The sequence below is a fragment of the Oryzias latipes genome, chromosome 20 (genome assembly GCF_002234675.1).
Source record: "Oryzias latipes chromosome 20, ASM223467v1".
In the NCBI taxonomy this organism is placed as follows: Eukaryota; Metazoa; Chordata; class Actinopteri; order Beloniformes; family Adrianichthyidae; genus Oryzias; species Oryzias latipes.
In genome coordinates, this window is record NC_019878.2 from 17867364 (window position 1) to 17893489 (window position 26126).

Consider the following 26126-nt stretch of genomic DNA (forward strand, 5'->3'; position numbering starts at 1 on the left):
GATTTATAAAACCGTGCGCACGCACATCCTACGCATCTTTCCCTTAATAAATCACAACCAATTCTAAATGCAGCACAGCTTTTGCGGCCTCATGACACGCCCATAGTTGCCCATAAATAGTCCGTGAAACGCCCACAAATGAATATTCATTGATTGCGAAACCATGCCAAACACGGAGAGAAAATCAAAAAAACGTAACTTCACTCAATGTGAAGCAGAAGTTATCGTTGGCGAGGTGGAAAAGAGGAGAAAAGTGCTGTTTGGAGGGCACAGTGTGGGCATTACTAATGCCAAAAAGGCACGTCAGCGGCAAACGGTGGCAGACGGCGTAAATGCTGTAGTGCATGGGGGGGGGGGGACCGGAGCGCCAGATGCATGCACCGGGTGACACGCGTGGTTCCTCCGAGTGCTCCTCTGTAACACCTGGCCCAAAAGCCCGCAGAGGTCCAACAGGACGCTCGAGGAAGTCGGAACCGGCTCATAAGGAAGTCTTGTTGCTGTCTAAAGATGCGTTCACTCCGAATCCTTCCATTTGCCACATCTTCTAAGAGCGCAAGATCAGCCATTGTGCGTCATTACGCATAGTGATGGGGCATTTTATTTCCATCCATTTAATTACATCTGACAAGCTACAGATGTCGGTAATAATCGACGTGGAAATGGGAAATTGTTCAGCGCAAATGTAATTTCTTGTGGCTTTCTGAATGGTTGAGACATACGCCATACATTGTTTTATCAAAAATAAAACAAACTAAAGGCATATGCATGAAAACCATAATTCCATAGCTTATGAAGAAATATTTTACTATGAAAACAACTTTCCCCAGTGGACAATTAATACATCTGTCCGTCTGTCCGCACGCCCGCACCTATATCCGCTCCGCCAGACGGACACACTGACGAGAATATCAGTTTTGTACATTATTTCGTTCTGTTAACTTTATTATTTATTTTGCACTACATGCCAATATTGCAGAACATGTTTCACTTTTCTTTTTGCAAATATGTGTTCATTTGAATTTCTGTTGTAATTTTCGTTTGATTTTCTTTGTTTGTTTCACTGCTGATCAATCAAATGGGTGTTCGTGTAGCTGTTAATTGTAAGACTTGCTTTGTGAAGTCTTCATGTTATTTATGAGAGGCAGTATTGTCATTTTCACTTTCACGTGTTTCTTCCATCTGCTGACGGTGTCGCCGTTTCTCATTTCACCCGTTTTGTGCGTACGCCTGGGTCAGAGCTTGTACGGTGGCTGAGAGGTGAAACACAACAGCAAATCATGAAACACATCAGCAAATACGGAAACACAACAGCAAATCATGAAACACAACAGCAAATACGGAAACACAACGGCAAATACGGAAACACAACAGCAAATCATGAAACACAACAGCAAGAACTGAAACACAACAGCAAATCACAAAACACAACAGCAAATCATGAAACAAAACAGCAAGAACTGAAACACAACAGCAAATCACAAAACACAACAGCAAATCATGAAACAAAACAGCAAATCACGCAACACAACAGCAAATACTGAAACACAACAGCAAATCAATTGTGTATGATTTTTTAAATGTTATTAATTACTGTATTCTTTATGTGGACATTTTAAAAACATGAAACAGTCCTGAAGCATTCTTGCTAGAGTGGTCTTAACGGAGAGGGAATACCCTTAATACCGGAAAAGCAAAAACTTTACCTTTTTAAAAGTTGTTGTAATTTTTATCCCTTGTGCTATCTTAGATGACCCCACCCTTACATTGATGTGTTATTCCTACCATGTCAAAGGTGGATAAAGGTGGAAGGATTTCATGTAATCCATGGACACCAGTGAAGATCACAAATCATTGAAGAAAAGAGGTTCAGAGGACTGTCTAGTGGGTCTAGATGACCCAACTCCCAATGTTAAAGTGCCTAGGATAGCAGAAGTGTTATTGTACTAATACAATTGAAGAAATGCTTTTGGACTGTCTCATGTATTGAAAATGTCCACATAAAAAAGACAGTAATAAGGAAATGTAAAAAATAATACACAATTAGTTTTATATTCCGTCACTTCCGGGATTCAGGACGTTCCGTTTCAATTAGAGGCCGTTTCTCCGCTTTCCTTGTTGTGTTTCTGGATTTGTTCATTTGTATCGAGATTGTTTTTGTAATTCAGTATTTGTTAGTTTTAACCCAAAATTGCTTTTGTGTGTTTTGTTCCGTGGTTTGCTGTTGTGTTTCAGTATTTGCTGTTGTGTTTCGTGATTTGCTGTTGTGTTTCCGTTTTTGCTGATGTGTTTCATGATTTGCTGTTGTGTTTCGTGATTTGCTGTTGTGTTTCATGATTTGCTGTTGTGTTTCATGATTTGCTGTTGTGTTTCGTGATTTGCTGTTGTGTTTCATGATTTGCTGTTGTGTTTCATGATTTGCTGTTGTGTTTCCGTATTTGCTGTTGTGTTTCATGATTTGCTGTTGTGTTTCATGATTTGCTGTTGTGTTTCATGATTTACTGTTGTGTTTCGTGATTTGCTGTTGTGTTTCATGATTTGCTGTTGTGTTTCGTGATTTGCTGTTGTGTTTCATGATTTGCTGTTGTGTTTCATGATTTGCTGTTGTGTTTCATGATTTGCTGTTGTGTTTCATGATTTGCTGTTGTGTTTCGTGATTTGCTGTTGTGTTTCAGTATTTGCTGTTGTGTTTCGTGATTTGCTGTTGTGTTTCGTGATTTGCTGTTGTGTTTCAGTATTTGCTGTTGTGTTTCATGATTTGCTGTTGTGTTTCAGTATTTGCTGTTGTGTTTCGTGATTTGTTCATTTGTACTGGGATTTGCTGTTGCTGTATCTTAAATGTAAGCGTGTCTTGCACCTCTCAGCCACCGTAAATCTACAGATCTTCTCTTTCAGACAAGAAAGTCCTCAATCAAACATAAATGTTCAGAATGATTTGATCAGAGAAATTTTGATCATAACACTGTCAGATAATCATCTTGGTTTCTGGTTCGTACAAAAACGGATCAAATTGACTTGCATGCTCCACAGAGATCATCTGCATCACCTGATCCATCTTGGGTTAATAGGCAAAGTTTTTGACATTGGTTTTACATTTTACATAACTCTTGAGCATTTTCTTATCTTTACCACCTTTGCGTCTTAAAACCACTAAATGGTTCCTGAGTGCGTCTGTGTCTGCAGCTCACCACTCTCCCATGCAGAGAACAAATTACACACATCTAGATGCATGCCAGCTAATGGGACTTTAACTTTGCTACTCAGTAGTTTGTTAGATTTAGTATTACGCTGTTCAAGAATTTTTATGACTTTTTAATTTTTTCCATTGATCTATTTGATATTATTTATTTTAAGAAAAACATTTCTTTCTATATTTATAATATCTTAATTGTTTTAGCCTTGTCAGTTTTTTGCATCTACCTTTGACTGAACAGAAAATACTTTTGTAGTATTTTTTAGTGCTAATGATAAAGGAAAAACTGTGAGTTCCAAGACTCAGACCTTCCAAGGTCATGAACCCCTCTTTCGAGATCTTATTAAAACATTTTAGGATCTGGCTCCTCTTTGGATGGTAAAAGTCTCAATGTGACCTAATACCCCAAAAGGTCTGTTATCCCCAAACTGTATTTCTTGATGAAGGAAACCCTGGGCAACTTCAATAAAGGATTTACAGAAACTGGAATTTTTACCTCAAAGGTCTTTAAAGAACACTTCCTTTGACATCAATTTCACCGATGTTTAGGATAGCTACCAGAACTCTGCTCTTCATGATGTGTCTTATTTAAAAAAGCAACTGTTTCTCCATTCATTTTCTGTTGTTAATATAATTTGAAGTCCTATTCAAAAAGTTGTTGATCAACTTAGCAAAACAGTCAACTGCACCTCTCCAATTATTTGAAGGTTTTTGCAGTTCTAGACTCATTATTGTTCTGACAAGTTTCTTATTTCAGTTTAACATTCAAACTTTCAGTCAGGAATATAGCTTTGATAAGCTGCTTTAAACAGCATGAGTACTTGTTTATTGCATAACAGTCAGAGAGAATCATCTTAGTGTTTGGGGACAGAGTTCTGAAGAAACCAGGGTTTGCTTCATTCAGGATCACCCATATTTGTTCCTGCTTAAACATCTCAACCATTGGGTTGTCTTGCCTTTGGGCCAATTCAGTGGCGGACCGTGCATTTCACACCTGGGCCTTCAGTAGTGCTCCGTCCGTTTTGAAGCCAAACTGTTGCTGAAACTGAAAATTTGATTAGACTAATTCCAATAATCTTTTTTTTTTAAATATGCTAGCTTTATTGGAAATCTACTGTTTATCATTTATGCACTTCTAATATGCAATAATTTTTCTATTGAGGTGAATTTTTTAAATGATCATGTGTAGCTTGAGGTGCTGCTTTAAACAGCATGAGCACATAGTTGATTGCAGAATCCTCTTACTGTGGAAGAGTTTGGGGACAGAGTTCTGAAGAAACCAGACGTTGCTTCTTTCAGGATTGATCATATTTTTTCCTGCTTAAACATCCCAACCGTTGGGTTGTCTTGCCTTTGGGCTAATCTCCTCACTTAAATAGAGGGGTTTTGAGAGCAATCTCATCAGTTTTTGCTGCTTCTTCTGTTACTGCTGTTCCATTACAAAGCTGCTGCCATGTCAACACCAGGAGGACTCACTGAGACTAGGGTCGCCAATGAAGACATCCAGAAAATCTGCAATCTAGTAAGTAGAAATAGAGGAAATAAATTTAAAGCAAATTAACAAGTTGCATGGCCTTTTTTGTTCATAAAATTATTTCTTTTATCTCACTTGGTTTTAGGTAAAAGATCGAGCGGAGGAAATGGCAGGAAAACGCTTTGATCTTTTCGGGGCAATAAGCTACAGGAGTCAGGTCGTGGCTGGAATCATGTACTACATAAAGGTAAGGACTGTTATTGCAACACGGAGAATAAACATCTACTTTGCTAAAAAATTTTAGTTATTTATCTAACTGAATTGTCCCTCTCAGTATTTTAAAACCTCAGTTTATATGGGACAATGTTTAAAAAAATGGTATTAAATTCAGAGGAGGTTGCTCTGTTAATTAATTTTGTTTTATTTAAATATGGGAAAACAAAACCTATGTTTTGCTCTTCTGTTTAGGTCTACGCGCCCCATGAGGGAAAAGAAAACTTTGTTCACATTGAGGTTTTCGAAGACCTGGAAGGAAATACTGAGCTGGTGAAAATTCAAGACGGTCATAAGTACCCTGACCCCATTGAGCCCCTTTAAAGAGACTATACATCATAAGATTCAGTGCCTCTAACCTTTACAGTTATCCAGCTTTTCATTGTCTGAAAATGTCTGCCATGTGATATCTGCATAATCATGTAGATGTAGTTGTTCATTCAGCACAACACATTTGATCAAAATATGTGCACAATAAACAGATTTGTTTAGATTCTGTCTTATCTCTGTTTATAATTTCTGGAAACTTAAAAGGTGGAAAAAATTAGTCAGACCATGTTGCCCTTGTGGCTCCCTGTTTAAAGTTATAGATTTTGGGTTGTCAGGGTCCAATCTGATACAATTTTGCTGTGACCAATGTAGAGAGTTCTGTATGCGTTTTGGGGCCAAACTGTTTTTTGTAACTGCAAGTATTCAGTTTTGAACACAGTCACCTCGGACCAATTTAGAAAAAAAGTTTTAAAAATGGTTGTATTGGACAAAAACTGTTGTTTTATGTTTTATGCATTTTCCACCATGTTACTTTAAGTGTAACTTCATATATCTAGCACTTTTCCTGCTGCTGAACACATCAAAGTAATTTATATAAAAATAAATACATAAATAAATAATAAACATGTTGTAAAATAAGCACAACACACAGACACATTCAACAATAACAGACAGGGGGAAACAGTTGATAAAAGTAAAATCAAACTTGAAGAAATGAAAAAAACTGCTTAAAAGCTAAAAAAAACTAACATGGGTTTTAAAGTTTTTCTTCAAAAAACACCTCTGTATATGAAGTCTTCACACTCACAGGCCTGATAAAAATTCCATTAGGACTTTACACCAATAAAATAATCTTAAAATCAACCCTAAAACTGACTGGGAGTCAATGCAAAGATTTCAAAATTGGAGTAACGTGCTCCTTCTTTCTGGTCCTGGTTAAAAGGCATTCAGTCGAGTTTCGAACAAGCTGCAGCTGATTAATTGTATTTTTCTTAACTCCAGAAAGAAAGGCAAGACTCAGACTTTCCAAGGCCATAAAGCCCCTTTCTGGAGATCTTATTAAGATCGCCAAAGCATGAGGATCCAAAAAGGATCTGGCACCTCTTTGGATGGTAAAAAGTCCCAATGTGACCTAATATCCCAAAAGGTCTGTTATCCAAAACTGTATTTTTTGATAAAGAAAACCTTGGGCATGTTCTGCCCGTGTATGTGTGGGTTCTCTCTGGGCTCTCCGGTTTCCTCCCACCGTCCAAAAACATGCTACATAGGTTAATTGATTACTCTAAAATTGTCCCTAGGTGTGAGAGTGAATGGGTGTGTGATTGTGGCCCTGCGACAGACTGACGAACTGTCCAGGGTGTCACCTGCCTTCACCCACAAATAGCCGGGATAGGCTCTGGCAGCCCCGTGACCCGAAAGGATAAAACGGCAGAAGATGAACAAAAACCCTGGGCGACTCCAAGGAAGGATTTACGGAAACAGGAATTTTTACATTAAAGCTCTTTAAAGAACATTTCCTTTGACATCAATTTCACCAGTGTTTAGGATAGTTACCAGAACTCTGCTCTTCCTGATCTGTCTTATTCAAAAAGCATCTGTTTCTCTATTCATTTTCTGTTGTTAATACGATCTGATTTGAAGTCCTTTTCAAATAGTTTTTGATCAACTTAGCAAAACAGTCAACTGCACCTTTCCAAGTAGGTGAAGGTTTTTGCAGTTTTAATTGTTCTATTGCAGAATCATCTTACTGTGGAAGAGTTTGGGGACAGAGTTCTGAAGAAACCCGGCGTTGCTTCTTTCAGGATTGACTTGTTTTTTCCTGCTTAAACATCCCAATCGTTGGGTTGTCTTGCCTTTGGGCTAATCTCCTGACTTAAATAGAGGAGTTTTGAGAGAAATCTCATCAGTTTTTGCTGCTTCTTCTGTTACTGCTGTTTCATTACAAAGCTGCTGCCATGTCATGTGGAGGACTCAGTGAGATGAAAGTCGCCAATAAAGACATCCAGGAGATCTGCGATCTAGTAAGTAGACATAGAGGAAGTAAGTTTAAAGCAAATGTACAAGTCGCATGGCCTTTTTTGTGCATAAAATTATTTCTTTTCTCTCATTTGGTTTTAGGGTAAAAGATAAAGTGGAGGAAAAGCTAGGAAAACACTTTCATCCTTTCACACCAGTCAGCTACAGGATTCAAATCGTGCATGGAGGTCTTTACTATATAAAGGTAAGAACTGTTATTGCAACACACAGAATCAACATTTACTGTTCTAAACATTTCTATTTATTGATTAAGCTGAATTGACACTCTCATTTTTTAAAACCTCAGTTTATACGAGGCAATGCACAAAAACTGGCACCAAACTCAGAGGAGGTTGCTCTGTAAATACATTTAATTTTATTTAAATGTGGTAAAAGAAAACCTATGTTTTGCTCTTCTGTTTTAGATTCTCGGAATCTATGAGAAAACAGAATACTATGCTCACATCAAGGTGATCCAAAATGAGAGTGGAACTAAGCTGGAGGACATTCAAGGTGGCCATAAGTGCAGTGACCCCATTGAGCCCTTTTAAAGAGACCCTACATCTATCAAAGCTTCAGTGCCTGTAACCTTAACAGTTTAACTTTTCATTGTTTGAAAATGACTGCCATGTAATAGCTGCATAAGCACTGTTGATTGTTCATTAAGGACACGAGTTCAAGATATGTGCACAATAAAAAGATTTGTTCAGATTCTGTCTTATTTTTATATTTTTTAACTTGTCCTTTCCAACATCTGGGCAAACAGATGAGAGTTGAAGGCCTCTTGTGTTGGACATATTTTACTTCAACAACAGGGGTTGTGAATCATCTGACAAAGCACAGGTATGTCTGAATAAACCCCTTTTTAATCGAGGCCAAACTTTATTCATTTTAATCACATTTGAAAATCTTTTGTGTTGGGCCGGACGGAAAAGGAAAGAAGGGAGGAAGAGAGAGGGATATTAGAAAGGGGTGGGGGTGGGTGGTTGATTATAGAGGGGGGGGGGGGGGGTTTCAACACATTTTGTACATTCATTGAAACAGTTTAATTGTTAAAATAGCACCATATTTGTTGAGTATATTTACTGAATTTTTTTCCTGTAAAATATTTTATTTTAGTCAATATTTGAGAACTTGTAGATAAACTCTCATAAACTCTGTTACTAGTTTCCTTCAGCATATCGAACAATATTGAGTGTTTACATAATCTTAAAAAATTCTGTTCTATTTGGGTTGCCACTTGTACAGATGGTACAGACCTTCTTTATAAAATGAGGTTATGGCACAAATATTAGGATAACTGTCAGCACCTACCTGAAAGAGAGGCCACACAACAGAAGTAATGAAAAGAAAGCTGCACATTATTTCACTTAAAATATATTTAAAAAAAAAACATTTCTGAAAAACAAAATTATTTTTAACCACACAAAAATGATAATACAGTTCATTAAATTCCTTAAAAGTATTACCTATCTTTTTCTCGATAGGTTAAATTACATAAACGGGTGGAGATTATTGTACTTTATCTTTTCTATAACTTTTATTGCTATAATGTGATGCTGATTCCTCATATTAGCGATAAACCTTTTTAGTTAATTTCTTCACATTTGACAATAAATATCAGTAACTAAGTCGCTGTTCTGATCATTGCAACAAGAAAATGCAGTTAACAGAGATGTCAAGACCCTGGTGACCTTGATTTAAAAAATTGTTGAAAGTTATTAGAAAGCACAAAACAATTTATGCATTAGAATCTATTTTAGGTCACCTAATATTAATCAATACATTGTATACATTTGAGATTATAGTAGAGAGACAGAACTGAGTGGGAAGTTGAACAGCAACAACGTAAACAACTGATAAAGGTACCGGTATATACCCCTTGTGCTATCTTAGATGACCCCACCCTTACTTTGACGTATTATTCTTAACATGACAAAGGTGGATAAAGGTGGAAAGATTTCATTTAATCCATGGACACCAGTGAAGATCACAAATCATTGAAGAAAAAAGGTTCAGAGCACTGTCTAGTGGGTCTAGATGACCCAACTCCCAATGTTAAAGTGCCTAGGATAGCACAAGGGGTACTGTGGGTCATTTTTTTCAGATTAGAACATTGCAGGTGGTGTCCAACAGGGGTCAGTGTTGTGCTCTGTTTGTCTACTAGAATGAAATATTCCTTAGTTTGCAGCATGAGTTCTTCATCATGTCCACTAAGTGGCGCCTGGGCTCACTTTAGTTACTTGAGCACAAATCAACTGAAACTACAATTTATTAGCAAAAAAAATGTAAAAGTTTAAAAACATTAAATGGGCTTTTCAGCTCAAATAGATTAAATCCCTCACAGGAATATCTTTGAGGTCACTGGGCTCCAGGAGCCACTCTTATAATATACAATGATCAAAAAGAATGTAATGTCTTCTAAGCTAAAGAAGATTTGTCATTGATTTGCTCTAACTTTTCTTTCTCAATAGTATTATGATATTTAACAAAGTGTGTGCATGTTTACCAGGAAGCACCACTCAAATCAACTTCAAATTTTTGTTTTTGTAAGTTGGCAGTTTCATGATAAAACTAGGGGTTGTTTTTGGGGATTTACATCTGTGCTTCTTAAATATGTAGCCTCAGAGGACCTGTGGCTACATATTTAAGGTCTCCAGCCCAGGTAAAATAAAGGGTTGTATTAGGAAGGCAATCTGGGGAAAAATCTTTGCCAAACCACCTGTGCGAATCAGTGAAAGATGATTCGCTGTGAAGGGATAGTATACTATATGTCAAAAGGTGAACAACTCCTGTAACTTTAAGATGACTTAGCAATATTTTCCTCTCAAAAATGAAAACGTTTATAAGGTATTTTTTTAAGCATCCAGTTATCAATCAAACCTGAATGTTTATGGTGGGGTTGTTTTCACAGTATATCAAAAATTATGTAACTGTTTCTAATTTGGTGATTAGTCTCACCATTGAGAAGTTTGTGCTTTTCACACATTTTTGTTTGTTTAACACAATTTGAAAAGTTTTTTTTTAATAAAAACAGGTATATGTTTAACAATAGGTTAAATTATTTTTCTTTAATTCCAAGGAATTCCTCTTCACGCATGTGATCCAAATGCAATGACACCCGCTATGCATGAATTACCTGAGATAGAACCAAAGATGTGTTAAGAATAAACATACTAATGGAAAAACTATTGATTTATTCTTTTTTTGATTACTTTTAAAGTTGGTGATTATGATTGAAAAAAAATTCTGTTGCCCTGAGAGACACTTGTATATAAATTGTTCTAATGAACTGTCATGAATTGAAACTGTTGAAATACATTAATGTGTGAAAGTGCAGAGATTTTTATCTTAAAGCTGGCAAATCCAAACACAAACATTAAAAGTATTTGGCAGATTGTTTGATTTTTAAAGAATATATTTGTATAGTGGAGTAGAAAATAAGTATTTTAGTTCTTTCACAGCTCTGTTTCTTTTACTTTAAGATGTTATTCTATTCTCCAACAGTCAGACTGCAACTTCTCCACCATGACCAAGACCAAAGAGCTGCCTGAAGACACCAGGGACCAGATTGCTCACCTAAGCAAGACTGAGCCATTCTATAATAAGCAAAGACGCTTGAAGAGAGGAGAGGAACTGTTAGAGGAATTTTTAGAAAATGAAAGAAGTACAAGATCCCTGATGATCTCCCTCCACCTGGGGCTCTAGTTGAGAGCTCACCTGGTGGGAACTGATCAATGACCTGAAGAGAGCTGGGACCACAGTAACAAAGGTAACAATAGTAAAACACAACGTCATCATGGGTTCAAATCCCGCAGACCAAAGGTCGCCCTGCTTAAGCCAGCGTAAGTCCAAAAAAGCATTTTAACCCTGGAGAACCCAACAACATTGTTTAAGCTAATTAAACAAATTTGGTTTTTGATTTTTAATTAAAACATAAAAATAAGAAAATTACATATAAAACAAAACAAAGAGGGCCAAATTTGACCCTGAGGGTTATCCAGGGTTAAGGTTCTGGAGTGTTCTAGCCAGTCCCTGGACCTCATTCCAATAGAGAAACTATGGAGGAAGTTGAAAGTCTGTGTTGCCCAACAACTGCCCCAAAACATCACAGCTCTTGAGAAGATCTGCATGGAAGACTGGACCAGAATAGCAGCTACAATGTGTAGAAGCCTGCAGAAGACTCACAGGAAACCTTTGACCTCCGTCATTACCAACCAGAGTTACATTACAAAGTATTGAGGTGAATTTGTGTTACTGACCAAATACTTATTCTTGCACCATTATAGAAATAAATTCTTTCAAAATGTGAAATCTATCACCCGATGTGATTTCTCTAATTATTTTTTATTTATTCTGTCTCACAGTTAAGATGTATCTATGAAGAAGTTTAGACTTTCCTCATCATTTTAAATTTGGCATCTAGCAGGATCAATGACTGCCAAATACTTTTTCTCTCCACTGTAATAAAGTCCAACTTTTGTTTTAACAGCATTCAGAAAACTTCAAGTTATTCCAAATCTGTTAAAATGATGTATAACAAAAACATGTCCAGTCACTTGAAAATAGTTCACTGTCTTTTAAAAAAACTGCTTTGTACAATATTTCTATTCCAGGAAGCACACAGAAGACTCATACAGAGATGGTAATGCAGTACAATGATCACATGACTGAGGGGGAGGGGGGGTCCAAGGGGTCTGGGACAGTTAGCCGCCTGCAGCACGGACTCGCTGGCAGCTCAGGGTTCCTGTTCTGGTCAGATTTTTGGACTTTGAACAAAATGGGTCCCAGCTTCAGTTCACCTTGGGAGGAGTATAGTGGATCCTGCACCTTTCATTGAAAACCTGCAGAGAAAACCAAAACCAAAGAAATTAAAGATATTAAAGACAAGGAGGTCTGGAAGAGCAAAACTGACGTTACCTTCAGACTTCTATCGTTGACAACTTCTTCAACATTCAGCTCAGACTTCATTAGCTTTAACTGTAAAAAAAGACAAGATACCTCTGAAACCTCGGTCCGATAAGTTAGACAGCTTCAATGATTCAGGAGGGAAATAATCAAATAATGTTCTAATAGTTTTTGGTAAAATTAATTTAAAAAAAAAAACATTTAAACCATCTTTTTTTAGGCAGGACTTTCCATTAAACCAAAAATCTGAAAACTAAATAATAAAGCAATACATCAAGTTCACACATCTTGGATGTAAGTTCACAAAAAACCATTGGATGTATAAACTAGCCGAGATAAACAGACCTTATAAATGAATGATCCATCTATGTTAAATAGACACTTGGTTGCTATAGTTACCACAGGAACTTACTTTGGTTTGCTCCTTTCGGAGCTGTTTGATTAGTCCCAGGTTTTCACTGTCTTGTGCTCGTTGCTCACGCATCTTTTCCACCACCTCAGATGTTTGAGCTATGCAGGCCTTAATGGCTTTGTCTCTGTTCAGATGAACCTCCATCATCTGTGCATCACACAAGAAGAGATAAAGCAGAAACAGTTTAGAGACATTATAAGAAGACACTGCGGTTCTAGCAAACTAGGACTTTTTCATGGTCACAGTAACTCACAGACTCATAGAGCTGCTTGCAAGTTTGCGTGGCATCTACTTTTCCAGAGAAGGAAACTGTGGGCACCGTAGAGTTGAGGGCGTGGATGATTCGGTCATCGATTGTGCGCATCACCTTTAGGACTTCCTAGAAAACAATAAATCAATTCAAGAGCTTAGCTTCAAATGAAAATGACTTTAATCTAGGAGTTTTTTTTTCTTTTTACTTTTCTGTCTCTTACCCGTTGCTTAAAAGCTTTTTTAATGGTTTATTGTGTATATTATCACCCAGAATCTACAATACAGCCACTTTGTCAATTTGTACCCCATATAGGTCTAAACAAATCGGCTTTAAAGAGCTTTCTAAGTAGTAGATGTGCCTCATTTTTCTAAATGAAGGCATCCTGCTTCAACTGCTTTAAACAACATAAGAGCTAATATACATTTCTAACACATTACAGATGTATTTTAGCAAACGCATGGAAAAAAAAATCATTGCATAGGTTAGTGCTGATGTATTTTAGTTTCTAGTCTAAACTAATATAAAAATAAAAACCGGTTAAAAAAAAGTAAATTTGAATAAAAACTCATTTTTTGAGTGTGTGTACTGGTCTTACATAACACAAAGTAGATGCTATATTTGCATTTCAACTTTTAAAAATAATGTTTTTTTAACCATGTGATGTAACTTGTGGTGTATGATGTAACTTGTAACTTTCAAATAACTTAATTTAACTGGATTTCTTTTGGGTTTTGTTTGAAGTGGAGTGCATTTATTGTCTGGTGATAGGCCAGATGTTGATCGGCTGTGTATAGCTGTCAGCAGCTGATCCGATCATCTATGACCAGGTTCGGTTCCTCCTGGATCCTTGAACTTTGCAGAAGAATGTGACAATCGAGAGATCAGCTGGTACACTTGACATAGTAAATAACGTGCTTGACAGTGTTTCTCAACGCAATCAAAGTTCGAACTAATATTCCTACGTGAATAAAAGAAATAGCGAGTCATAGGTCCAAATTACCTGAAATAACGAGAAGTCCTCACAGTTTAACGTTGCAACGGGGGCCGCCATTGTGGATTGTGAAGGTCCTTCAGAAAGCCAGAGCGGTGCGAATGTTCAAGATAGTGCCTGACTGGAGACTAAAAAAAACCCCAAAAAACTGGCAAATACATATTGTAGATTTAAACAAAACCATACGCTTGAACGCAGACGAACACAGGAAACAATTTGATGTGAATCTTTTCCATGTTTTAATTTAATTAAATGTTGTCGAAGTCGGTCTTTCTCGGCTTTTCACACGCTAAAACAGCCGTATTTGTTGTCCCTCAAACGTGTAAATGGTTACCTTAAAAAAAGAAAAAAAATTCTACCAACAAGTAAAGAAGTACTGAACTAACACTTGTGAAACAAACTTTGGAGTTATATTAGACTTTTGAGCAGGCAGACCGCGCAGCCTCCTCGGCCTGTGTTTGTGTAATTGGATTGACTTTCAGTCGCAGGCGGAGGTTGCAGTCTGCGCAGTTAATTCACGCTGATTTTTATGATCTCGCAGACCTGCTGCTATTTTTGAAATTTAAACGGAAAGCATCATGAATTTCCTCAGAAATCACCTTTCCTTCGGCAACCTCTTGGGTTTGTAACATTTATTTTCTTTAAAAAATCTTGCATCGTTGATCAGGAAGCAAACAGCTCGTTGTGTTAGCACCTTTAGTTTCGCTTTAATTTGTGTAAAATTTGCGGTTGATTTACTTATTTTAGCATTTTTGGTGCTACTTTGTGATTTGCGTATTAATGTTTCAGTTGTAAATATTGTAAATGGTTATAGATAATATGATTAACAGTTGACCAATTAGATAAACGTTCATCTACTACAATAATTCAGTATAGAAATACAAATCAGCATCCAAATGATTTAATACTTATTTTGACAACTCTTTTGTAACATTTTTGTCACTTTATATCAAGTTTGTTAAAGAATGGTAAATAAAAAGTACAAATAAGGTTTAATGTTGTTGGTCTTTGTTTTTAAATTTTCTGAAATATTTAAATTAAATGGTGGCATGGGTTAATTAAAGAACAGGAAATAAAAAGCCAATTAAAAAATAAGTTAAAAAAAAGCTGATTATTTTCCAGGCAAGGTTTAAAATTAACTGTAAAAGTAACTAAACAACAGCAATTAACAACCTTGAAAAGTAATAAATCTATTTTTCCTCTTTTAGCAGTGATTTTCTTATGTATTATTTCATGTCTTTACAGATCAGAGACATAGAGGGATGTGCAATAAACCACAGGAGGTCAAACCAGAGTCTTCAGCTCCGGTCTCCGCACAAAATGGTATTTTCTACCGTTAGACTGCACTTTATTCCTCAGAGCAACACCAAAGCTCGTCGTACATTCTTCTCCGGGTTCACAGAGTTCTTTCTTTAGTTGAAAGTACAAATGTTTGCTCTTAGTCTCAAAGGATTGAGGGGACAGGAAATGGAGGGACCATAGAAGCATCACAAATTAGTGTCAAGTATGTGAATAAACAGACTTGATCTTCATTTGCTTGCGCATTAATAATTGGGTTCTTTCCAGCAGAGCCTCGTCCTTCACACAAAGTTCCAGGCTACAGACCATCTGATTGGGACAAGAAGATCTTTTTGTGGTCAGGGCGCTTCAAGTCCGTCGACCAGATCCCAGAGACTGTGTCGTAAGTAGAGTTTTCCTGTTTATACCAGACCTCCCTGCACACTCTTGTCTGATTGGCCCTGCATCACAAGAACAGAGCTGACTAACTGGATGAGTGGTCTTTGCCGTTTGCGGCTGGTCCTCTGAAACGGCCATAATTCACACAAGGCATCTGTTTGAATGCAGGTAATTACTGCAGTCCCTGACATCAGGGTGGAGATCTCACATCTGATCTGCTGCAGTGATAAAAGATCTGCTTGTCATGCAGGGAGGTGCAGCCGTTTCAGAGTAAAGTAACCAAAATGAAGCCAAACGTGTGGGATAGGGTGACTAGATTTCTATTAAAAATATTGACATATGACGCTGGAATAAGATAGCATAACAGGTAATGATGCTTTGATTGTACAAAAAATACAAGTCATTGTTAACAGGACAAAAAATAAATGAAAAAGATGGGCAGTTTCCATATTGCTGAAATAACAATTATAATAATGACTTTAATGCAGAACAGATTACTTGTTATTGTTGCTTTGAAGGACTGTAATCCCTTACCAAACAATTTTACTGTCCCAGAATTATAATTACATAACTCCAGTGTCACTTTTGAATGAATTTCTTTATAGCATCTGCAAGACATGATATAGACGAATGTACAAAAATAAATACTTAGATGACTTAATATCAATATCTACTATAATAACATTTAAACTAAATATATTACTTCTTTCTTTCTGGTAAAGTGAAAACACAGGAAAGATACCTGGAGTCACCTAAAGTAAGTAAATAAACAAACAAACAATAAGGCAGGCAGATAATGACTGATTACATTTGAATAGACCAGCTTATTTGGATCCCAAAAATGAAATGTTTGGACCTAAAAAGCTTAATTGGAAATTTAGCTCAGAAATTTAAGTCATAATGAATTTGAAAGATTCATCATATTTTCCTTGTAATCCACTAATAAAGCCATTGACATTATTATTACTGTAAACATGATTTGCATTGCTGTAGACTATTTTTTTGAATGAGTTACTACCAACAGGTATGATGATTGGGGTTCATCCTCACCTTCTCTACAGGTTTGAAATGATTGATTCAGCCAGGAACAAACTCAGAGTGAAAGCTGCTTATTTGATGATTGCGGCCACACTAGCAGCCTGTGGCGTGATGGTGTTCCTGGGCAAACGGGTAAGTCACAGACATTCAAACACATTTGAATTTTTCCATCCCAGCAGACATAGTTTACAGCAAAGTCAGTGCTCTCATCTGTTTTTGTTTGTGTTCTTCCTATATGTTGTCCTTTTTTTCAATTTTTATTAAATACGTGTTTAAACTTAATTCTTGTATTTATTTTTTTGCAGGCTTCAGGCAGAAATGAGACTTTGACAGCTTATAACATGGAGAAGAAAGCCAAGTGGAGAGAAGAACTCCGGAAAGAGAATTCTGTTGCTCTGTCAGAAAAAGCTCAGTGATGAGGCTCAACTCATCAGATGTGATACGGTCACCTGGTACTAGAGTATCCTTCCTGCTATGCTGCCAGTCAAACGTTTGGACGCAGCTACTCGTTCATTTAACCAGTTGTGTCTAAACTTTTGACTGGTAGTTTATATGCATCACAAAACCGGTCCTTGTATATTTTGTAACCATAAGTTTAGCCTTAAAACACAGCTTTGCTTATGCTGCGATTTAAAAACTTGAAAACAAAGTTTTATCTTAAGAAATTTATGTATTAGGTTAAAACAGAATTTTAAATAGAACAATGTCTGTTTCCAATTATATTATTTGGACATTTCAATGAAGAATAAAAAACCCAGTGGGGCAAAAAGGATTTAAAGGTTTTTTTTTTTTTCATATGCCTCAACGCTGAATTTCAAATGTCATTTCCTACAGTGACGGCTTGTTCGGTTCTAGTTGTGGTTGCATTTTTCTGTTTCCCATGCTGGCCTGCTGTGCGTGTTCTCACATGCCTGTGCCCTTCAGTTTGCTCGATCACAATGACTGTGCCAGAATCAGCTGTGCACCAAGTGTAGAAGTGTGGAGTGGAGCGGGGTGACGGGTAAAACAGGACTAATGCTTCTTTTTTTCACTGGATAAAAGAACCCTGTAAATACAATCAATGGTTTTTACCCATATGCTAAAACTCAAGTGTTTGTTTTTTGTAGAATTTTAAGGAATTAAATAAAAAGTGTTTTAGACGAATCACCCTAAATTCTGTGTTGTTGCTCAATAACTGACCTCTGAGCTACAGAACACAAATTGTGCACATTTATTGGAAAAGTGTGCATTATTTCGATGAAATTGACTCACTTAGCACTCAGAGTTCATGAAACATCTTTTATGCAAATGGAATAACAGGCAACAGATGCACAAACTCAATGCAACAGTAATGAACAGAAAAATAATTTGGACATCTTTCTGATATTTCGATAAATGAAATGATAAAGAGAACTTGGTAAACAAACATTCAGTTGTGCTAACTAAGGACCACTAAGATTCTTCAAGTTTAAATTTTGTTTTGTTTGGATTATGGGAAGAATTTGTGTTCTAATCAAATTATGGCACCGTGACATGAAATAATCCCCCAATTTAAGAATAAAAGGCCTTTGATTAAAGACCGCATCACACCAAGTACCAAAAAAAAAGATTGATTTGCTGAGATTAATAAAGAAAATACTACCTCAACCTGTGCCAGAAAGTTAAATATTTTCAGGTCAACTTTTTTTCTAAGCAACTACATCTTGTCTAGTTTAGGCAGCATGATGCTCTGATTGTGACACATTTTCTACTGACAGCTTTAGTCCACAGTTACCTTGATTCCCCAACTAGAAAGCGTAAACAGTGTAAGCTAGTTTAGAGCGGGGAGGGGGGGGCACCCTCAGTACACTACCTTTTATCCCTTGCATCCAGAAGAGGGGAAGAGCAATGTTATCATCCAAATAAAAGCGAAAAAGGAAATTCCTGTCAATGAGCAAAGCAACAGGCCAGAACTAAAGTGCTGCAAATGAAACTGGTTTAGTAAAAATTCTCGCTGGTTTGCTGCTGGACTGAATCCAGGATTCTATATAGTCCGTTTTCGTCTCGTCCAAGTCCGTCCAATAGTTTCAGTGCAAGGGAAGACTCCTATTTCCCATGGTTCCATGGGTTTATTCACATCACACCAGAAGGCAGGAGGCAGTTTAAACTCGATAATGGAGCCTGTGCAGGTGAAGGTATCCCAATACTGGTTAGAGGAATGATATGAGATCCAGGAGGGAATCCAAGCAGTGTGCTTTGTTACTGCCAAGTTCTAACTCCTTGGCGAAAGTCAAGTTTTTAATTTGTCCATCCGCAATTAGAGAGAAGGGAATTCAATCTCACGCTTTGAAGTCACTTTAGTGCCTTCCAGGGAGGTCCGCCGAGCCCCGTGATCCCGCCCCAGGGGCACAGTCAAACTTGTGGTCAACATGGTGCGGTCAGTCCAGTGTTCAGGTTAGATTATTCTCTGCGCGTGAAGCTGGAGTGAGAGCGTAGATCCCGTCCAGGTATGTCTTGCAAGTCCATTAATGCTTTAGACAAGTGGTGCAGCCCAAACACTTCAACCAACTCAGAAACGAAGCAGGAAACCCGCCAAGTGTGGAGGGGATCCTCCATTTGGATGAGCACGGAAAGTAATCGAAAGAGAAATGAGTGGTGTTAGAATGTGCTAGTGGGGTATACAGGAACCGGAGCGGGTCATGAAAGGTTCAAATTCTAAGAAAGTCGGCACAACACAGAAAAATAAGCAGAACCTTCACAAACTGGCTGATTATTCTTTAGAAACTGACCCATGTCCGACGTATGCAGACACGCGTGCTCTTGTTGTCTTAAATTCTTTTTTTTTTTCTCTTTTAAATAAATGCAATTATGATTAATCCCACCTCGCTAACAGCACGTTGAGGAGCGGCTGCTGGAAGCTAACACCACCCTTGATCTTGCCAGCGGGCAGAGATTGACAGAAGTGAACATAGGTGGGAATGACGGAGGAGCTCAGGAGGAGCGAAGGGTTAACATTATAGCTGGAAGCCCTCCATCGGGGCTTCACACTGCTGGAAGAGGAACTGCTGCTGCTGCAGGTCCACGGCCGGGGCCAGAGACGGGTCTTCATCTTCACTGTTGAAGTAGCGCTCAATCAGGTCAAATGCTTTCTGGTAGATTTCCTGGTTCTCGTGACCTTGGAGGAACTCCAGCTTGTCGAGGCCTAAGAGAAATAGGAAAAGGGCTGAATGAAACTGACCGTTATTTTTGTTCATTATGACTGCTTAATAACAAAAAATAAAGATCTTTGAATGTTTAAATCTAATGCAAGAAAAAAAACTATTTTAATAAGATTTTAAAAATAAATGAAACTAATCTATATCTTATTGTGCAGAGCAATAACTTTCTTTCCAAGAATATAATTCTTTCAAAAGTGTGAACATTCACCGTAGGCCTCCTCCAGGAGGGCACAGTAAGGGTTGATTCCACCACCTCTTTTGGCTTCAATTTCTCCCAGTCGCAAGATGTTTTCAAGACCATTTAGAGCCACTTGAACTATTTTGGAATCCATTAGTGTGAGCAAATCACACAGAGGTTTTATACAACCGAGTTCCACAAGAGTCCTGCAGGGGGCAGTGCACACAGACAAGGACAGGTGTTATATCACTCAGAATAAACCTCTGAGGATCAACTGTGTTTGCGCAGCATTAGTCAGGAACCAAACATGCTTACTCAGAGCTAAAGTCTGTCTAGAGGGACTTTCAGTATGAACAGCATTTAGAAGCTTTGACTTAATTTCTTTGTAAAGAGAAGAGTCGGATAGATGCAGTTTAATTAAGTATCAAGTTTTTTTACTTTTCTAATGGCATAAATTAAGCCACAATATGTTTATTAAAAATAAATAAATCTGAATCAGCTAAATACATTGTGTTGAACTGTGCGTCTTACCTAATCTGATCTCCAGAACCTCCAGAAGTGGCATTAGTAATGGCCCATGCTGCCTCCTTTCTCGTGCGAAACTCCGCCACCTGAAGGATGTGAATGAGAGGTGGCAGCAAACCTGCATCTATTACCATCTGTGAACAAATAAACCCAGTTATTAGGTACGGTACAATAAAGTTACGCAATTACTCCCCCCAAGCCAACACGCTTGTGTCATGAAAAGCAAACCTGTATCTGTGCTCGATTCCCTGCTGTGATGTTAGAGATTGTCCAGCAAGCTTCTTTTTTAATAGATTCCTTGGGGCTGCTGAGCAGGTGAAGTAGTGACTGAAGGGCTGAGCAGTTCAGAATCACCTAGACAGACACCAATTTAAAAATGAATCTAACAATTCTAACTCAAAAGGCACTTTAGCTTAGTTTGTGAAGTTATTCTTACCTGTGTCTGCAGATCATCTCCAGTGACGATGTTTCCAACGGCCCTCAGAGCAGGGGAAACCACCTTGTAATCAGAATGCCTAGAGGGGAACCATTGATAAATTTCAAAACAATGTTCACAATAAATCCAAATCTAGCATTTCAATCCATACAAGAGGGCAAAAACATGCATGAGATTCCTCAATACTGAAAACATGCTTTTTCAACCCCAAATATCTTCATTTAAAGTCTCTGTCAAAATCTTTATTGTATTTTTATCTTTTACTTACAACAGCAGTTCCACCAGTCTGCGACAAACTCCTGAGTCAATAACAGCCTGGATTTTGTCATTTGGGCCGTCAGATAAGTAGGAGAGTGCCCAGCATGCATCAGCAAGGATGTCTGTGTCATGGACAAACAGCAGCCAAGAAAGCACGTTCAAACAGGGGGACACCTATGGAGAACATGAGAACAAGAGTAGTGAGAAATAAACAAAATTAAGCATCTTATGTCGCTCCTTTTTCAGTTCAGACCCTCCAGGACCTCACAGGCATTTTTTTTATTGTTGCGGTACAAAAAGCCTGAATTTGAAGCAGTTTTGTTAAAAGTTCTGACATTTTTCAATAATTTCCAACACAAGGCTGTAAGAGGACATACACATTTTAAAATGCTGTTTTTTTTCCAGTTGCTCTAAAGTAAAAATGTATCCAAGACTGTTTAATGTTTGCTTTTGTTGTGCAATATAGTTACATTAGAACAGAAAGAGATACTGTTGCATTAACCCAATGAACTTTGGGAGATGTAGTGAGTTATGATAAAAAACGTGCCACTTATGTTGAACAAATGTGAGTCTCCAAGATTCGTTATTATCTGTAGATTTTACACCGTCCAACACCAAAACCCGCTGGGAGCTGGCTGCGCCGCTAAAAACAATCTTTAGCTGGGATTTGTGGAGGGAACAGAGATTTTACCAGCCATGTTGGCACCTTTGATTGGTTAGACTGATGATGTACATGTTTGAGCCTCTAAACTTGATTGGCAGAAAGGGTTTTACAAGTAAAACTTTTTCCAAGTTACAGAGATTGGGTAAAGTTGCAATGTCAAGAAAAAGTTGCAAGTGTGCAATTCCAACATCTGAAAGTCCTGGAGGGTCGGTAAATAATTACCAACAATGGTTTTTAACTTAACTTGTTCTTTGGGAATGAGAGACATGTTAAGTATCATCTTGAGAAATTACCTTGGAGAAGTCAGGAGGAGGATTTTTGCCTCTGCACAGGTTAGACAGTGCCCAAACTGCATTCCTCATCATTGTTAAACGATTCTGTTTAGCCAATAATCTGAAAAAAGGAGTTCGATGTTCAAACATGGACTTGTTCATATTTATCTCACGTGAAACGAGAACCATAGAGCTGTTTAACAATAATCTGCTACTTACTGGATCAGGGATGGTAGAATATTGCAGTCTATGACAAAGTCTCTGCATTCTGTGCTATCACCTGCTATATTACCCAAAGCCCACACTGCCTACAGAAGAGGAAATAATTCAAGTTAGACATAAAAAAACGAATTTACGAAATATGTAATAATTTGAAAATAAGAATATGAAAAGAGATAAATATTGACAACAAAAATGTCCCTCACCTGTTCTTGCACATCTTCAAAATCCGAGGCGAGCATCTCTATGAATATGGGAACAGCTCCTGCCTGGATTACGACCCTAGTCTGGTGGGATGTGCCTGAAGCAATGTTGGTCAAAACCCACGCAGCTTCAAACTAAGAAAAACACGACCAATTTATGTCAGGACAGACAAAAAAAACTCCATCTAAAACACTATAGCTCATGATTACTAGACTAGCTGCATTTGTTCAGGCATTAAACCACTTTACCTGCAATGTGCAATTTTCTCTTCTTTTTAGGAACTCAACAAAACGCTCCACCACCCCTGAAGTGGCAATGACCTCATCAATAGGTGGATTGGGCTCTGTTGGAGACAAAAATTGAGACAATTTTTATTTAATTAAAAATTAAAAATAAATCAAATCAGAACAGTCTTTCGTTATTTTTGTAATATTAAAAAAAAATGAAAGAAATGAAGATGATGCAGCAAATTGAATTTGAACATGATCAAGATTGTTTCTAGTTCTAGATAACTTACAAGGCTGTTTAGCTCTAGTTAAACAGTAGAATGTGTTGATGCATTTGTTCATCGCTCTATGCGATATAGAACAGGCTGGCATTCAGCTAGACCTTTACCTTTAGAAAGGAGTTTTCTAAAGCGTTGTGTGCCTATTAGCTGCTGCTCTGGAGTGCTGGAGAAAATCATCTGAATCATGTCCTCAGAAATGACCCCACCCTTTGCAGAACATAGTAAAAACAATAACAGATCAGTCAAATTTATTGTGAAAGATGCAACAAACAACACCATAAAAAAGGTTTTATTGAGCTAATTCTCACCCCAAATGGGTCCATGTTGTTAGCCTGGGATTCCAGATAACCACTATCTGCCATTCCATCATCCTCCAGGGCACCATCATCCTCCACAGTGGCAACATTTCTTCTTTTAAATAGCTGCAAAGACACAGTCCTTAAAGTTGTACAAAGAAATAGTACAGCATCTTTTGGTTTTATTATTATATGTACTTTGACTAGGTAAGAAGCAGCATAACAAAAATAACTGCTGTTACCAGTTTGTATATCTTCTACTTGTCTTATATGGAAGTAACACAATTCCATATTGTAAAAACCTAAGCAATTTATGAGGGGGGAAAAAAGCTAGGAAAACACACTAAATTATTGTGTTTGATGGATGAATATAAAGTTTACACTTTACTTACTTGTTCGTCCTTCTTCTGTTTTCTGAGCTGCAGGCCTTCCTCTTCCCTCCTTCTTCTCATCTCATCTGTGTTGAGAGACTTGTTCTTGTAGCTCTTCAGTCGTGCATTATCCTTCCCCTGACTCATTTTGTAGCCTGAGAAAATGAAGAATTTTAGTCTCGTTAGTAGTCCCGGTGGTGCAGAACTTTAGTGTTACAGATCCTGGAAAACCCACATGTTGTAGATGTATTGTAATGTCTGTATTTTCTTTTACATTCTTCTGTGTATTTCTTCAGGTTTTCATGACAATCACCGCAATGTATAGCAAAACCAAGAATGCAGGTCGTTTTCAGACGTCTCGAACATATTACTCAAGATTGTCAGAAGGGCTTGTAGCAGTTAGCTTTATAGTTTGCTAGCTTTCGGCATGTTTGCCCAATACCAAAATCATTACTGTGGAACAAATGACTTTTCTTTCTATTTATAGAGAGATATGGGTTCTCATTAGAAATCAAGACATCAAACAGTCTATAGTAAAAAATGCTTATTTACTTAATTTCCCACATGATTAGCTTGTTGATGTCACAGCTCTTGCTAGCCTCTGCTGCTAACGAGCTAGCTTGACGTTAGCTTAGCTGAAAACCCCGAGTAACACATGCCTTTTAACAGCTTATTTGTCACCAAACTTTTAAACACACATACTAAAATCATTTATTCGTAATCTAAAAGCGGTAAAAGTATAGAACAACAATGTGTAGATACATTATACATACCTGTCAGTTTAGGTTTTATAATCCCCTAAATCGCTAAGCCACTGCTTCTGCTGCCGTCGCCGGTATGCCACTACGCATGCGTCAAATAAACGTATTCAGTGACGCTCCTTTGGCTCCACCCACACAAGGAGCTGGCCCTGGTAAACAAGTGAATAGTTGTGCGGTTTTCAAAAAAAATGGACACAAACTCTAATGATGGAGTTTCTTTTTGAAGCACAGTCGGTATGTGGGTATCGCAGTTCAATCAATGGCTGAAATCGTGCTTTCAAACTTCAAGGAGGGGTCGTGTGTGCAACACCTGCCCGCGTGCAGGTGTGTTTTTAAATGTTTTTGAAGTGGCCCTGACTAGACGATCCGGCGCCTGTGGTCTTTAAATGACCCGAGGTGGACACCGTGTCCATCCAAATGATGAAGTGGCCTTAAATGTTTGGGCTGCAAAAGATTAACAGATGTTAAAAGTGATACTTCTCAACAAAGGAAAAAGAAATTAGGATCATGACATAAAAAAATTAAGCTAAGCAATAGACAGAACCAACACAATGGCCTAATTGGCGCATACATTCAAATCTGCATCCCAAAAATAGCTCTTAAATTAGTTTTTTTAGCCTAATTTAACCTCCTTTTTATTCCTAAAAGTACGAATTGATACACCTGTAAAATAATCTGAAGAACAAAGCCTTTGAGTGCCCAAACATCTGCAATCATTGTTTCAGGTTTTATTTTGAAAGTATTTAAATTTAAAACTCTCCAGACTAACTTGGAACTGATCGAAATTTGTGTTCCAAAAATGGCCTCGGTGCAAACAACTGTGGATGTCCAGAGCGCGCACGTCCTCAGCGAGGACTGCTTTGACATGTGGCACGACTACATGAACCTGGGCGCACTCCTGCAAAGGCTGTGCAACCGGCGGCAGGTCGACCCCGAGAAGCCGAAGCAGGAACCCGCGGCGCCGTGGCGCATCATCCAGACGCAGAGCTCCGCAGAGACGAGCTCCGTCAGCAGCCTCTCGGACACCAGTTGCGGCGGGAGCCCCGCAGATTACTGCCGCTTCTGCAAGCAGAACGGCGAGACTCGGCAGGTCTACCGCTCGCACGCGCTCAGGTCGGACGACAGGAAGGTCACCTGCCCCATCCTCCGAAACTACACCTGTCCCATCTGCGGGGCCACCGGAGACCGCGCTCACACGCGCAAGTATTGCCCGCAAGCGCAGAGAGAGGATGCTGCGAGGATGCTGCCCGCCAACAAGTTCTGGTAACTGATGATGATGATGATCCCACTGAAGAGACCAGTTATCCACCGTTGAGACAATGTTTTCAGTTAAACACCAAAGGAAAAACCGAAATCATCGTTACAAGTTTTTAGAGTCTATAGCAGTTTCAGAGCTGGTTCATGTTTGACTTTAAAAATCTGCTTGATTGTCAATCTGCAGCTAAAGAAGGTGATTTCTTACTTTGAAAACATTTTCCGTTTTTTAAATAACCTTTCATAATTTTTTTAAAAACAAGTCTGTTGTGTTTTAGATACAAAATGTTATATTTTTTGAAAAAAGGTTTTGAAGCAACAATAAATCGTTTCAAAACTTTTTTGAGAAGTTGTCTTTTTAAAGTTTTCAGCCACGATGACGTCATATTTTCCTGCATGTTTGGTTGGACCTAAGTTGAGGTGTGGAGATATATGTAAACAATATTTATAGACTCGTGTGAAGATTAACTCACCATTTCATAACTTAAAAGCTCGTGTTTGA

The 26126-nt window shown here is 38.0% G+C and overlaps 5 protein-coding genes across 6 annotated transcripts; 3 read left to right on the top strand and 2 right to left on the bottom strand.

The window, feature by feature from the left end:
* Window positions 1–4567: 4567 nt before the first annotated feature.
* Window positions 4568–5430, top strand: LOC101164440 (leukocyte cysteine proteinase inhibitor 1-like). The gene is made up of 3 exons (XM_004081068.4): window positions 4568–4712; window positions 4810–4911; window positions 5133–5430. The coding sequence occupies exons 1-3, from the start codon at window positions 4644–4646 to the stop codon at window positions 5259–5261; spliced, it is 300 nt and encodes a 99-aa protein (XP_004081116.1). The 5' UTR covers window positions 4568–4643; the 3' UTR covers window positions 5262–5430.
* Window positions 5431–11785: 6355 nt separating this feature from the next.
* Window positions 11786–14002, bottom strand: ccdc58 (coiled-coil domain containing 58). The gene is made up of 5 exons (XM_004081069.4): window positions 13797–14002; window positions 12797–12922; window positions 12544–12690; window positions 12144–12203; window positions 11786–12067 (listed from the first exon to the last, which is right to left on the bottom strand). Exons 1-5 carry the CDS (start codon window positions 13845–13847, stop codon window positions 12017–12019), a joined length of 435 nt encoding a protein of 144 aa, XP_004081117.1. The 5' UTR covers window positions 13848–14002; the 3' UTR covers window positions 11786–12016.
* A 233-nt stretch (window positions 14003–14235) lies between these two features.
* Window positions 14236–17645, top strand: fam162a (family with sequence similarity 162 member A). 2 transcript variants are annotated; one of them, XM_004081070.4, is made up of 5 exons: window positions 14236–14408; window positions 15033–15110; window positions 15357–15468; window positions 16526–16634; window positions 16808–17645. In XM_004081070.4, the coding sequence occupies exons 1-5, from the start codon at window positions 14366–14368 to the stop codon at window positions 16916–16918; spliced, it is 453 nt and encodes a 150-aa protein (XP_004081118.1). In that variant the 5' UTR covers window positions 14236–14365; the 3' UTR covers window positions 16919–17645. The 2 variants fall into 2 exon arrangements, with proteins under 2 accessions (XP_004081118.1, XP_011487254.1); XM_011488952.3 differs by having other exon boundaries at window positions 14245–14408; window positions 15354–15468.
* A 123-nt stretch (window positions 17646–17768) lies between these two features.
* Window positions 17769–24498, bottom strand: kpna1 (karyopherin subunit alpha 1). Its single transcript, XM_004081072.4, has 14 exons — window positions 24383–24498; window positions 23631–23764; window positions 23251–23364; window positions 23050–23149; window positions 22683–22777; window positions 22437–22568; window positions 22231–22319; window positions 22033–22132; window positions 21086–21249; window positions 20818–20896; window positions 20610–20735; window positions 20388–20515; window positions 19887–20062; window positions 17769–19662 (listed from the first exon to the last, which is right to left on the bottom strand). Exons 2-14 carry the CDS (start codon window positions 23754–23756, stop codon window positions 19475–19477), a joined length of 1617 nt encoding a protein of 538 aa, XP_004081120.1. The 5' UTR covers window positions 23757–23764; window positions 24383–24498; the 3' UTR covers window positions 17769–19474.
* A 646-nt stretch (window positions 24499–25144) lies between these two features.
* nanos2 (protein) lies at window positions 25145–25962 on the top strand. Its single transcript, NM_001160447.1, is given in 1 exon segment — window positions 25145–25962. A coding segment is annotated over 1 exon segment (468 nt). The 5' UTR covers window positions 25145–25169; the 3' UTR covers window positions 25638–25962.
* The last annotated feature ends 164 nt before the right edge of the window (window positions 25963–26126 follow it).